Here is a 14,458-nt window from a genome sequence, read left to right on the forward strand (position 1 = left end):
ACATGTGGTTCACATTATATCTCTGTGGGATCGCACTTAAGACCCAACGCCACCCATCCTCTAACTCTGCCCTCTCACCTTGCTCTACAGGTACTTTGGAACAGGGCAGGGATGGAGGGAAGGTCCTTGTATCTTAGGGATCTAATGCCCAGGAAAATAATTAGGAGGTGTTTGGGATTATGCTGAAAACCCTGACAACACTGAATAGCAGATGTCTCTTTCTTTTCCCTTTGTTCACTGTAAAGAAAAACTTACACTCCCCCACAGCCATGCCACAATTCCATGGACCAACCATTCATGTGTGAAGGTGAGCCTCTAGGAGTGTTTTGTGTCTTTTAGGAGTTATTTGTGGCACACTAAACTTGCTGACATGCCATTTAGAAAAGTGAATACTGTGTACGCACTGTAACAACTATTCCATAAGTATTTTTGGTGTACACTGTTCCTCAGCACTCACAGGCTTCGGAGTAAGGGCTCCCGGAGTATGCATTGACACGATGGGCTGCAAATGATCCGGGCCTGGGGAAGTCCCCGAGTGTGCATTGATTCCACACACGGCCACGGCTCCTACAGGGCTTTTATGGTGCAGCTCGCCAATGATCCGTGTGTTAAAGACTCCCCAAATACACATTGACACGATAGACTGGAGTTGTTTGGGTCTATCGTGGCAATGATCCGGGGATAATGGCAGTGTCTTATACAATTTCACTGAGATTGGAGTGCTCATGGTCCTAATGGCAGAACCGGAACTGCCCCAGTTAAGTCCCACCATGGCGCCCAGTAAAGGGTGTGTGGGTCTTTGACCTTCTGCTTCATGACACTGTGGCATCGCTAATGTTTACTGATATTTTAACTAACATAATTAAGTTAGCATTTTTTCCCCCTGGAAATTCATTTTTGTAATTCAACACCTGAATTAGGGAGTCCATCTAGTGATGGTTTCATTTGGTTAATCATAAGCTAAAGACCTAGGAAAGGTCATTCTTAAACCTAAAGTGTTTTGGGAAGAATAATCGTGGGAGATGCATATGAGCTTGAGACAGAGTTAATATGGAATAAATAACCTCAGTCCTGAGAAAACCTAGTTGGCTAGGCTGAAATAGACAAGATGAGAAGGTGGAAAGAAGACGTTTTTAAAAATAATGAAAGTAACATATTCAATAAAAATAATTCAAACACTGTAGAAGTGTATGAAATAAAAAACAGAATCCTCCCACTCCTTCCTTCCTTCTTTCTATACCGTTCACTGTTACAAGCACTATTAATATTTTTGTATATTCTTCCAGTAACTTAAAAACACATGCAAATATATACAGTCATGCATCTCTTAATGATGGGAATATGTTCTGAGAAATCCATCGTTAGGCGATTTCATCATTGCACGAATATCAGAGAATGTACTTACACAAACCTAGATGGTGTAGCCTACTACACACCTAGGCTATATGGTATAGCCTATTGCTCCTAGACTACAAACCTGTACAGCATGGTACTGTAACAGAATACTGAAGGCAATTGGCCAGGCACTGTGGCTCACGCCTGTAAATCCCTGCACTTTGGGAGGCCAAGGCTGGCCTTCAAGACCAGACTGGCTAACATGGTGAAACCCCGTTTTTACTAAAAACCCCAAAATTAGCTGGGCTTGATGGCATACACCTGTAGTTCCAGCTACTCAGGAGGCTGAAGCAGGAGAATCACTTGAATCTGGGAGGTAAAGTTTGCAGTGAGCAGAGATCGTGCCACTGCACTCCAGCCTGGGCAACACAGCAAGACTCCATCTCAAAAAAAAAAAAAAAAAAAAGGAACACTGTAGGCAACTGTAACACAATGGTGAGTATTTGTGTATCTAAATGTAGAAAAGGTACAGTAAAAATACAGTATAAATGGTAAAAAAAAGAAAAAATACACCTGTATAGGGCACTTACCATGAATGGAGTTTGCAGGTCTAGAAGTTGCTCGGGTGAGTGGAGTGAGTGGCGAGTAAATGTGAGGGTCTAGGACATTCTATATGCTAGTGTAGGCTTTATAAACACCGTACACTTAGGGTACACTAAATTTATTTTTAAAAAGGTAATTGCTCTACAACATTGTGATGGCTATATTGCCACTAGGCTATAGGAATTTTTCAGCTCCATATTAATCTTATGGGTCCACTGTTGTATATTTGGTCCATTGTTGACCGAAATGTCATTATGTGGTGCATGACTGTATATCATGTGTATACTCTTTGTTTACACAAATGGGTTAATGCTGAATGTTACTCTTCAACATCTTATATTTTCAATTAATAATACAGTCATGTGCCCCATAATGATGTTTTGATCAGCAATGGACCGCATATACGATAGTGGCCCTGTAAGATTACCGTGGAGCTGAAAAATTCCTATCGCCTGGTGATGCCTTAGCCCTTGTAACATCTTAATGCAACACATTAGTTGTGTGCTTGTGGTGGTGTCAGTGTAAACAAACCTACTGCGTTGCCAGTCATTTAAAAGTATACCACATACCACAGTATGCCACATTATCAAGTACATAATCCTAGATAATAACAATAAACAACTATGTTACTAGTTCATGCATTTACTATACTATTTATTATTATTTTAGACCGTACTTTCTACACATGCATACACACATATTTATACACACATATATACACATATATGTATAAAAGTTAACTATAAAACAGCCACAGGCAGGTCCTTCAGAAGGATTCTAGAAGAAGGAATTTTAATAGAGGAGATGGGGCCGGGCATGGTGGCTCACACCTGTAATCCCAGCACTTTGAGATGTCAAGGTGGGTGGATGACCTGAGGTCAGGAGTTCAAGACCAGCCTGGCCAACATGGTGAAACTCTATCTCTACTAAAAATACAAAAATTAGCTGGGTGTGGTGGCAGGCACCTGTAATCCCAGCTACTTGGGAGGCTGAGGCAGGAGAATCGCTTGAACCCAGGAGGCAGAGGTTGCAGTGAGTGGAGATCATGCCATTGCACTCCAGCCTGGGTGATAAGAGCAAAAAAAAAAAAAAAAAAAAAAAAAAATGAGATGGCAGTTCCATGCACTGACAACCTTACAATGGGACAAGATGTGGGGATGGAAGACAGTGATATTAATGATCCTGATCCTGTGTAGGCCTAGGCTAATGTATCTGTTTGTGTCTTAGTTTTCAACAAAATATTTAAAAAGTAAAAACAATAAAAAATAAAAATTTAAAAAATAGAGAACAGCTGATATAAATAAGAATAAAAAGGAATTAAATAATTTTGTACAGCTATACAATCTGTGTTTTAAGGTACGTATTATTACAAAAGAATCAAAAGGTTAAAAAAATTAAAAATTTTATAAAGTAAAAAGTTATAGTAAGCTAAGTTTATTATTGAAGAAAGAAAATAATTAATAAATTTAGTGTGGCCTAAGTATACAGAGTTTATTTATTATTTTCACTTTTTATTTTTTTGAGATGGGGTCTTTCTATGTTACCCAGGCTGGATTAGAACTCCTGGGCTCAAGTGATCCTCCTGCCTCAGCCTCTTGAGTAGCTGGGATTACAGACATGCATCACCATTCCTGGCTAGAGTATAGAGCTTATAAAGTCTATAGTAATGTGCAATAATGTCCTAGGTCTTCACATTTGCTGTCTACTCATTCACTTACTCAGAGACACTTTCAGTCCTGAAAGTTCCATTCATGGTAAGTGCTTTATACAGGTGTACCATTTTTAATCTTTTTTTTTTTTTTTTTTTGAGGTGGAGTCTCGCTCTGTCGCCCAGGCTGGAGTACAGTGGCGCGATCTTGGCTCCCTGCAACTTCTGCCTCCCAGGTTCAAGCGATTTTCCTGCCTCAGCTTCCTGAGTAACTGGGACTACAGGTGCGTGCAACCATGCCCAGCTAATTTTTTGTATTTTTAGTAGAAACGGGGTTTCACCATGTTAGCCAGGATGGCGTCTATCTCCTGACCTCGTGATCTGCCAGACTCGGCCTCCCAAAGTGCATTTTTTATCTTTTATACTGTATTTTTACTGTACATCTCCTATGTTTAGATACACAAATACTCATCATTGTATTACAATTGCTACAGTATTCAGTACAGTACCATGCTGTACAGGTCTGTAGTCTAGGAGCAATAGGCTACACCATCTAGCCTAGGTGTGTCATAGGCTCTATGATCTAAGTTTGTGTAAGTATACTCTGTGATGTTTGCACAATGATGAAATCACCTAACGACACCTCTGTCAGAAAGTATCCCTATCATTAAGTGATGCATGACTATTGAACTTTACTCCTTCTTAGCACATTTAGATCTGTGGTGTCCTTTTAAATAACTGCATGGAATTCCAGGGTATGGATATAACAATGTTTAGATGTATGCTATTTCAATCATTACTGCAATGAATATCCTTATAAGTCACATTTGGAAATTTGTGCAAGTATGTTCATAAAATAAATTTTTAGCAGTGGAAATGGAGCTAAAAAGACGTACATTAAAAATGTTGATATATATTGCCAAGCTGATCATCTTACACACCGACTAACAGTATGTGTGCTTAGTTTCCCACTCCAGGCTAACATGACGTTTTATCGTGGAAGACACTTCTAAAGTGTGACAGTGAATTTCCCGCCGATTTCTCTGCATAGCTTTATGGTGAGAGTCCAGTGCTGGGGACAGTGATAAGTTCAGTGAACTGCAGAAGCCAGACTACAGAGTAGTAAGTCCTGTTAGCCAAGATAAAACAATGGTTGAGCTACAAATCACACTGAGAGCAGATGAATTTTGGTAATAACCTATCAACCTGGGAGAATCAGAATTAGAGCACATTAATTCATGATTCAGCAAATATTTATTGTGAGGTTATAAGCAACTCCTCCACTGAATAAGCCCCTTGAAAGCAGGAGCTTTGGCCTCCACAGAATTGTAGAATGAGGCCTGGTTGAGAGTTGTTTTTATTGTTGGTGTTGTTTGTTTGCTTAATTGGCCACTTCCTGTGTACCATGTGCCTGGCTCTGTGTAAAGCCGGGGATTCAAGATGGCTGACATGTTATTCTTGGTTCCAGGAGCTCCGGGTAGGAGAGAGTGGGATGTAAACCAGTCTGAAAAGTCACATAGTACAGGCAAAGTAAACATTGAGCAACTGACTTGCACGGAGTACATAAATTTCCCCAAAGTTCAATATTTGAGCCGGGTCTTGGAAGATGAGTAGGGAATGATTTCCAGATTAAGGAAGGACTTTTAGACAGAGGAAACCACGATGAAAGAGGTGGAGCTTTGTGGAATGCCCATGTGAATGGCACAGGGGTTGTGTGTCAGGGAGAAAGGAGAGCAGAAGGGCATGTGCTTCCTACTTACAAGGTGCCAGGAGTGTAAGGGAGAGACATAGGGAAGGAGTGGGTGTTCCCATTCAGGCTCTATATCTGAATTATAGTGGGGCACTGGTAAGCCATGAACATCCCATAGCTTTAATGTGCCTCATTTGTAAAATGGCTAGATCATTTCTAATATTTTTATCAGCTCAAAAATCTTTTGGCTTTTGAGCCACAGGACTTGAACTTGCCTGAAAGGTTTTTATCTTCCAATCTGCATACTGCAGAGCATTGTGTGATACCTAAGAGTGTTCCTTTACTATGGTAGTAAGGGGCTGCTTATAATTTGCTGGAACTAACAACCAGGGGCACTTACTTGACCTCAAATACTTTATACGCCTTTTGGCAAAACAGAAAAAGAAAGAAATACAAGAAAATAAAAGAAAAGAAGAGAAGAGGATACTAGTAAAAATGAAGAAAAGTGAAAAGCGGGACATAGGAATCTTCTGGTAATTACTCTTTATATGCAGCTGAATCCTATCTCCACTCTTGAAGTTGAACAGACGTTGCTTAAATGGTTTCTCTGAAGTACATTGCAGAGTTGGATGTCAAGTGTCCTCTTTCTTGGGATTCACACGCTGAATGAATTTTATTGGACTTGATAAGCTTGCCATCATGTCCTCCTCTGTGGCAAAGGGAAACATTCTGACTGAGGCAGTGTCTAAAGATAGAGAGAACCCTGGGACCTATTGATTAGAGACCTCCCTTCAAGCTGACACCAGTACTGTTTGAGAATTATTACCAAGCCCACCTTGCCCAAAAGAATGAAGGACTTATTTAAAGTTTGTGCTGACTTTCAGATGAACTATACATAGTTCCCCCAATTTTTAGACTCAGCCTTTTCCAAGTGGTATTTGAGGCTATCTAGAAGCAAACAAAAGAAACACAAACAGATAGCCCATAAGACCAAACATGTGCCATCATAACATCTCTTGTGACCAGTGACTCACCTAAGATGAGGGAGTTTGCTGAATTTATTGAATTATTGAAGAAGGATGCCTTGCCAGCCCTGTCAGTCACTAGAGTGTTGGATTTTACAAAGGAAAGCGAGAGGTCTAAGAGGCTCTGCTAAAACCTCCGAGAGTCAAGCCATCTGTCCCACATTGATATTGGGGATTTCCAAAATAGCTTCCTATGAGATCACCTTGCATGTGGAATCCATGGCAGACACCTCCAGGGGGACTCCTGATGGAACCAAATGTGATATTTTCATTGGCATGGAGCAAGGACTGGCCGGTGAAAACAAATTTCTGATTTCCTCGGAAATTCAAGGGCAGCACAGGGTTACTGATAGTATGACAAGAGAGGGCTCTTACTGTGTGGGTGAGCAGGTGCCAATCCCAAATTACTGTCAGGATTTTGGGGACCTGCAGTCTTTGTTCAGACAGTGGAATTCTTCATCCATGATTCACTCCCAGATACTCCCAGAGTAAAGATTGTTTTGGAAGAATGGTCATTGTGAAAGAGCATATCCCTCTACCAGTATCAAGAGAGCTACTGGCAGAATATGTCATACATATCATTGGGTGTCAGGAAACTTAAGTATTTCTATGTCAGTAAAGACCAGGAGACCCAAAAGTACCCATGTGGAGCCATACGCACCAGATGAAAGTAATGATGGTTGATAGTCCCCAGCTGGCGAGACATTTTCCTGGCCATTTACCAAGATTATTGAAACTAATATCACAGTAGTTGTTTAGTTGATATTTCTGGAGCTATGCTGCAGTTGTGGAGTTTGATTCCTTCTTGGAAAAACTTAGGAAAATATTGGATCAATCAGAATTAGAGTTCCAAAAGTGTTTCTAGGCTTATGATCTTGCAAAGTAACTGGACCGTATCCAGATGCTCAATAAGGACCGATCAAATGAATGAGTGAAGAAGGAAGAAAGGAATGACCTCATATTATATAAACAGTAAAATGGCTCCAGAATTGTTTTTATCTAGTTTGATGGTACCTGTAAACAAGAAGAGAAATGATCGTAAGCCTAAACATGTAGGTGATAGGATTTAACTACTTTTCACCAGAAGTTGTAAAAAGAGAAAACAAAGAAAAAAATGATCAATTTCTAATCTTTCATGTCCTTTGAAAAACACAGTCATAGGAAGATCTCTCAAAGTAAACTGCATTTAATTCTGGAGATGTTATCAATTAACTTGAAATCATAAGTTTTGAATCTAAAGAGATAGCTTTGAATATGTCACATATATACCTAATGAACTGTACTAGTGTCTCAATATTTAAAGCCTGTGAAGCTCCTAACATGGAGGTGGGAATGGAGAAGAAGAGCCCAATAGACACTTGCAAAGGTCATTCCAAGTTTATGAAAAAATCAGATTGTTGAAGTGAAGCAGGAAGTTTCCAAGAAAGAATCAGATTTTCTTTCTACCTGATAAAACACATAACATCTTTGGCAAATGAAATTAAAACTGCACACGAAAGATTGAGTTCCTGTAAAAGTCACTTAACTGGGAAAGACACAACCACATATTTTATACCATGGAGCTGCAGAAAGTTCAGTGTCATATCAAATAATTGTTTTCTCAGCACAAAATGTAAGACATCTTGAGGATGAAATTTCAAGACAGTAAGTTTCATTTGGCATCAACATTTTAGCATCCGATCTTAAGGGACCCCCAAAACTGTAAGACAGAGAAAGCAACTATTAAGTGGCCAATGTAGCTTCTTTAAGAAGCACTGGGCATTTCTTTCTTCCTTATTTTTAAAATTTAGATTCAGGGAGTACATGTGCAGGTTTGTTACATGGGTATATTGCAGAAGCACTGGGTATTTCTGTATCTGGTAAATTCAGAGATAGTCTCCCAGTGTACTTTTTTTTTGCAGGTTTAAATATCCCATGATTGAATATACTACTACAATAATTTTCAAAGTGAGGTTAGCAGATTTGATACATCAAGATGCTTGTTCAATTTCAAAGACAAATTTTTCTACCCTTGAAATCAGCAGTAAAACCTCCCTGGGCGATTCTTTTTTTTTTTTTTTTTTTTTGATACAGAGTCTCGCTCTGTTGCCCAGGCTGGAGGGCAGTGGCGCGATCTCAATTCACTGCAAGCTCCGCCTCCCGGGTTCACGCCATTCTCCTGCCTCAGCCTCCTGAGTAGCTGGGACTACAGGCGCCCGCCACCACGCCCGGCTAATTTTTTGTATTTGTAGTAGAGACGGGGTTTCACCATGTTAGCCAGGATGGTCTAGATTTCCTGGCCTCGTGATTCGCCCGCCTCGGCCTCCCAAAGTGCTGGGATTACAGGCGTGAGCCACTGCTCCTGGCCCCCTGGGCGATTCTTAAGCACATCCAACTTCGAGAACTTTTAGAACTTTGATTAGGGTTGTGATTGTAGATCTAAAGTTCTTGGTTAGTTCCTTTAAATATTGGGAATTATATGCTGGAGGAAGTAGGCATGGTTAAACAAATATTTCTTTTTAAAAATTAAAACAGCCTTATTATTTTTCTCTATAGAAAAATGGTACATGCTCATTATAAAAAAATAAAAAATGTTAGCATATAGAGAAGAGGCCGGGTGCGGTGGCTCACGCCTGTAATCCCAGCACTTTGGGAGGCTGAGGTGGTAGATCACGAGGTCAGGAGTTTGAGACCAGCCTGGCCAACATAGTGAAACCCATCTCTACTAAAAATACAAAAATTAGCTGGGCGTGCTGATGCGTGCCTGTTAAGTCCAGCTGCTTGGGAGGCTGAGACAGAAGAATTGCTTGAACCCGGGAGGTGAAGGTTGCAACGGGCTGAGATCACACCGTTGCACTCCAGCCTGGGTGACAGAGCAAGACTCCGTCTTGAAAAAAATAATAATAAAAAATAAATATATATATATATATGAGAAAGTATTTTATATACTCTTTTTAAGATTAGTGATATTAACCCTTTAAAATCATATTTGTTGCTAATATTTTTCTCAGATTGTCATTTGCTTATTTTTTTAACTATAGTTTTTATGAAATAAAATTTTATGAAATAAAATTTATCAATTTACATTTTTATGAAATACAATTTATGAAATAAAATTTTTCTCTTTTCATTTCTGGCCTTTGACTTAAGATAAGAAAGACTGTTACTTCCCTGGGTAATAAAAATCTTCATGTGTTTTTCTCCTATACTTTTCCATTTTTCCAATCTTTATATTTAAAGTGTTGATCCCACTGGAATTTAACGCAGTATAAATAATAAAGCTGGGATCCAGCTCTATTTATTTTGTCCAAATGGCTAGCTAGTTTTTTCAAGATCATTTCTTTTTGTTATGTATGAAGACCATTTCCCATTTCTTGAATAATTTATCTTATTCCCACTGATGTAAAATGCTACTTTGATTATGTACTAAATGTCTAAACATACTGTCTGGCCCTACCATGGCAATTTGGTCAGTCTGTGTATTTCTGTGTCAGCACCATACATTTTAATATCTCATTACTCTTATGTTTAGAATTTTCTTGGCTAGCTATTCTTGAATGTTTATTCTTCCAGATAAGCTTTAGAATTATTTTTCAAAGTTTCAAGAAAGATCCTGTTGGGACTTTCATTAGAATTACGTAACTTATACAATATATGTTTACATAAATTTATAAATTAACTTGGGGGAGAATTGGCTTTTTTGCAATTTTGAGTCTCCTTATGTGATAATATAAGAAGAGACATGATTTCTCAAATAGCTCAAAACTTTGTTGAAACCTCCTTCTCTCTCTCTCTCTCTCTCTCTGTGTGTGTGTGTGTGTGTGTGTGTGATCACAAATAGATTTTGCCTGTTTCTTGTAAAGTTTATTTCTGGGAATTTTACAGGGTTTTGTTGGCTTATGATTAACCATATGGTTCTAAGGTATGTGCGTAGACCTATGTGTGGCCTAACATGTAAGCCTGGAGCTAGATTGCTGTGGTTTTAGGGAATTGGTATGTGATAGAAGACTGTGTTTTAGAGATAAACCCAAATGGATCTTTAACGTAGTTTACAAGTTGCCATGAGGCTTTGGATAGATTCTTCTTTCTAAGCTTCTTTTCCCACATGTGTACAATAGGAAATCTTGAAGGGATTTGTAAGCATTGAATTGTCTAACATAGCACTTAGCAAATAGTGGGTCATCAGATATGGGAACAGTTTGTAGGCCAAGTCAGTCTCAAAATTCCTTGCAATGTTGAGATTCCTTGATGCTTTCAAAAAAGTATTTATACTTGGCAGAGTTTTAAAAAATGCTTGTAATAAAAGCACTGTTCTAATAGTGCCCTCTCCCCTCCTCTGATGGCATATTTGATGTGACAAAGAGAGCTCATGCAATGACTGTCTTGTTTTGAGCACCATCACTGCTGAAAGGTTTCATCTCAGCCACATCGCAATGGGGGGCCTGGTTCTTTCTTCTTACACTGTTAATTAATGGTCGACTGGGGAATTAGGGGAGGGACTTCAATGTGTTAATGGCTTAGTAAAGTACATCTGAGGCACTCAGACCATTTGGAGTACCCAGTTAAGAATGATTTGCCACGTACAGGAGAGCTGAAAGAAGACGTTCAGGAACATGGGCATTCAGCTAAACCAGTAGTTAGCCCCACACTTTTAACGGCATAATCGCCAACATAACCATTTCAGCATAATAGCCTTTTAATCCAGAAACAATTACTTTGGATAATAAAATAACACTTTAATTTGCTTGACACAAAATTTGACCTATGTGGATCATATAATGGTGAGGTGAGGGGAAGGGGAGTCTGTTGACTTCTAAATACATTATAAAGCGACAACACATAATATACTTCAGGCCTGGAGTGCTGTAAATGGCTTAGCAGAAAAATAAAATGATCCGGATCAGCTATCGCTTTGGAATTTATGAAATACTTCATTATTTGGGTATTGGTTTCCTTAGGAAGGATAGCTAAACCTTGAAGTTGATGCATGTTGATTAAATTTGTTCATTTTGAACACCTACTATGGGAAGTGCTATGGGTGATACAATCAGTCAGCACACTTTTACTGAGTAAAAGATAATGCTGTTCCCTCAGAGGGTGATGTAAATCACATGTGTTGCTTCACTATAGCAATATCTTTTTTTTTTTTTTTTTTTTTGAGGTAGGGTCTCACTCTGTCACCCAAGGCTCACTGCAACCTCTGCCTCCCAGGCTTAAACGATCCTCCCACCTCAGCCTCCCGAATAGCTGGGACCACAGGTGCACGCCACCATGCCTTGTTAATTTTTGTATTTTTTGTAGAGATGGGGTTTCACCATGTTGCCCAGGCTGGCCTCGAACTCCTGAGCTCAAGTGATCCTCCTGCCACGGCCTCCCAAAGTGCTGGGATTATAGGCATGAGCCACTGTGCCTGGCTGCATATCTTTGTATCTAGCTTTTGGCCATTGTTAGCTGCTTCTGTTTTGTTTTTAATTGAATTAATTTTCTTAAACGTTTTCAAATTCTTTTGGGAAGTAGATGAGTTTTAAATCCTAAAAGGTTCCACATATACACCTACTAAGTGGGTGAGTGAAATAGCTAATCTATATTCTTGGTATAGGCGAGGACTCTCGTTTTTTCATTTGGAAGAAGAGCTGGGACCAGGCTTGAGAGACTTGTGCTATATAATATCAGGGATTCCAAAAAGCCTCATCTTGTGCCTGATTCAAAATACTATGCCTACTGTATAGTGGATAGTTAAAATCTGACAATTAATTCCTGTCAGCTAACTACATCTCTCATTAAATTCCAACTGTTTCCTGGGAAGTAGTAAAGGTTACTGGCCATTTACACCTTAGTAAGAATGAATTTATAACAGCTTTCTTAAAGTAAGTAAAGGAGATATTATTAAGTACTAAAAAAAAATGCAGGCTGCTAGCTAAAATAATCTACCAATTTACGATTAAGGATAAGATGGTTTATAAAGTCTTTTCTTGAAAGTAGATTTTGATGTATTAGAGATGGGATCATACTGGATATATAATTTTGTATGTTAATCTTGTTTTGTATTTAACATTATAGCATAGGTATTTTCTCATTAAAAAGTCTTTGATACTATCCCTCTGTTAGGGACTGAATTGTGTTCCCTCCAAAATCCATATGTTGAAGCCCTAAGCACAAATGTGACTGTATTTGGAGATCGTGCCTTTATGGAAGTGATTAAGGTTAAAGGAGGTGATATAGATGGGGCCCTGATTCGACACGATTTGTATCTTTCTAGGAAGAGACACTAGAGAGACACTCAGCTGGAGTGAGAATACACAGGCATCTTCAAGGTAGGAAGAGATTCTTCACCAGAAACTTCCCGTGCTGAGCTTCGATCTGGGACTTCCAGAATCGTCAGAAAGTACATTTCTGTTTATAAATACCAGTCTATGGTATTTTGTTATGGTAGCCTGAGCTGACCAATATACCCTCCAATGGCTGCATACTATTCTGATGAATGCCCTGACTGGAATTATTTTTCTGTTCTCCCACTGTTGGACAGTTATTGGTTTATAACATGGAAGATACTGTTAGGTCTGTGAACTACCCTTTTATAGATGGCTTTGCTTCCTTTTTTCCTTTGGATTTTTGAAAGTTGGGCTTTCCTTCTCTGAGATATGCCTGTGCATAAAAACAGTCATCATTATTAAGGGGGCTTCTTGCCTTTTCAGGATGAGGGGTCTGCAGGTTTAAGTATCCTAGATCAGGGCTGTGCAAACTGTGGTCTCTGGTCTCTGGGCCAGTGCCCGTCTGTGAACAATTTGCTACTGGTCCACAATGAGACAAATACAGAAATCACGAGGAAATATTTAGAACCCTTCATAGCAATTTGACATTGCTGTAGCATCCAAGAAGTGGTCAGGGGATGGTCTTGTAGTGTATAGAACAGATCAGGTCATGAGTTTTACGTAGTGGGACTCTGTGGGCATTTTAGGATTCTGATTCAGCCCATGTAAATTGTAGAAAACAAACAACTGGTTCTACACCCGAGATGTACTGAGAAGAGTGGAGGATGCACGAAACTCCTAAAACCTTCAGAGCAAAGAGTGCAAATAGTAGTTAAGGGACAGATATGGTTGAAACTCCAGTGCTGCCTCTTATTTGCTTTGAGACCTTTGCCAGACTACTAAAGCTCGCTGTGTATTGGTTTCCTCAATTGCAAAAACAGGAGTAACAATAGAATTAACTTCATAATATGATCCTACAGAGAAAGGACTTGGCATATTGCCTGGTATGTATCAAGTGCTCAGTAAATAGAAGCTACCATTACTATGTCACTAAACATCATGCAAGCAGCAGTTTGTGGAAGGGTTCCTTTATTTGTTATTATTGCAAAACCCAAAGCTCTTGAGTGAAGCAGCATTCCCCTCTTTTTATCAGCCTATTTGTGATCCAGGAGCTTGTGTTTGTCTTCTACAGAGGTTGGGACCACATCCCTTGCAGGGCAGCCTGGATTAGAGGTGACAGGCCAGGAAATCACAGACCCTTTGGAGCACCCACTCCACTCCTTCCTGCACTGTCACCAGCTCATCAAAAGCTCTGTTTATCTCACAGTTGCCAGATGTCTATCTTTTTGAGGTTGTCCTGAATTTTATTGCCCTGTCCTGTTTACAGTCCTCATGGGCACACAATGGCCTGAGCCCAGGGAGAAGCTGTATATCCATGACGTGTCCTGTCAACATCCTGGCACACTGGGACCCCCATTCTGCTACTCCTATTGACCCACTCCCTACCTTGCAGGCTTGATGGAGGGGGAGAGCAGAAAGAGGGTCAGAGCTGGTGTTTGAGGATCTGGATTCTTATCCTGGCTCTGCTGCTTATGGCCCCTCAGCCCCAGTGTCCTCATCTGTAGAATGGGGACTGTAACACCAACCTCACTGTGAGTATGGTGACTGAATGAGAGCCGCTGAAAAGTGTTCTAGTGCATAACACATGCAACTTTCTTTCCATCCTGCCAGCACTGATCTTCTCTCTGCCTCTTAGTGCTGTGCTGAGTGTGCAGTAGTCCTCCCTTATCAGCGCTTTCCATGGTTTCAGTTACCCATGGTCAACCTTGGTCCAAATTCCAGAAATAAATAATTCGTAAGTTTTAAATCATGCTTCATTCTGAGTAGCATGATGAAACCTCAAGCTGTCACACTCTGTCCTACCCAC

The 14,458-nt window shown here is 39.8% G+C and overlaps 1 protein-coding gene across 1 annotated transcript in view; it reads left to right on the forward strand.

Moving 5' to 3' along the window:
- The window catches only part of LOC745184 (autism susceptibility gene 2 protein), a 95,699-nt gene that overhangs the window by 1,073 nt on the left and 80,168 nt on the right, over nt 1-14,458 (forward strand). Inside the window, exon 2 of the mRNA XM_016957204.4 lies at nt 12,540-12,594. Coding sequence (XP_016812693.1) covers nt 12,540-12,594 — 55 coding nt within the window. The remainder of the gene's footprint in view (nt 1-12,539; nt 12,595-14,458) is intronic.

Source organism: Pan troglodytes, chromosome 6 (genome assembly GCF_028858775.2).
Source record: "Pan troglodytes isolate AG18354 chromosome 6, NHGRI_mPanTro3-v2.0_pri, whole genome shotgun sequence".
NCBI lineage: Eukaryota > Metazoa > Chordata > Mammalia > Primates > Hominidae > Pan > Pan troglodytes.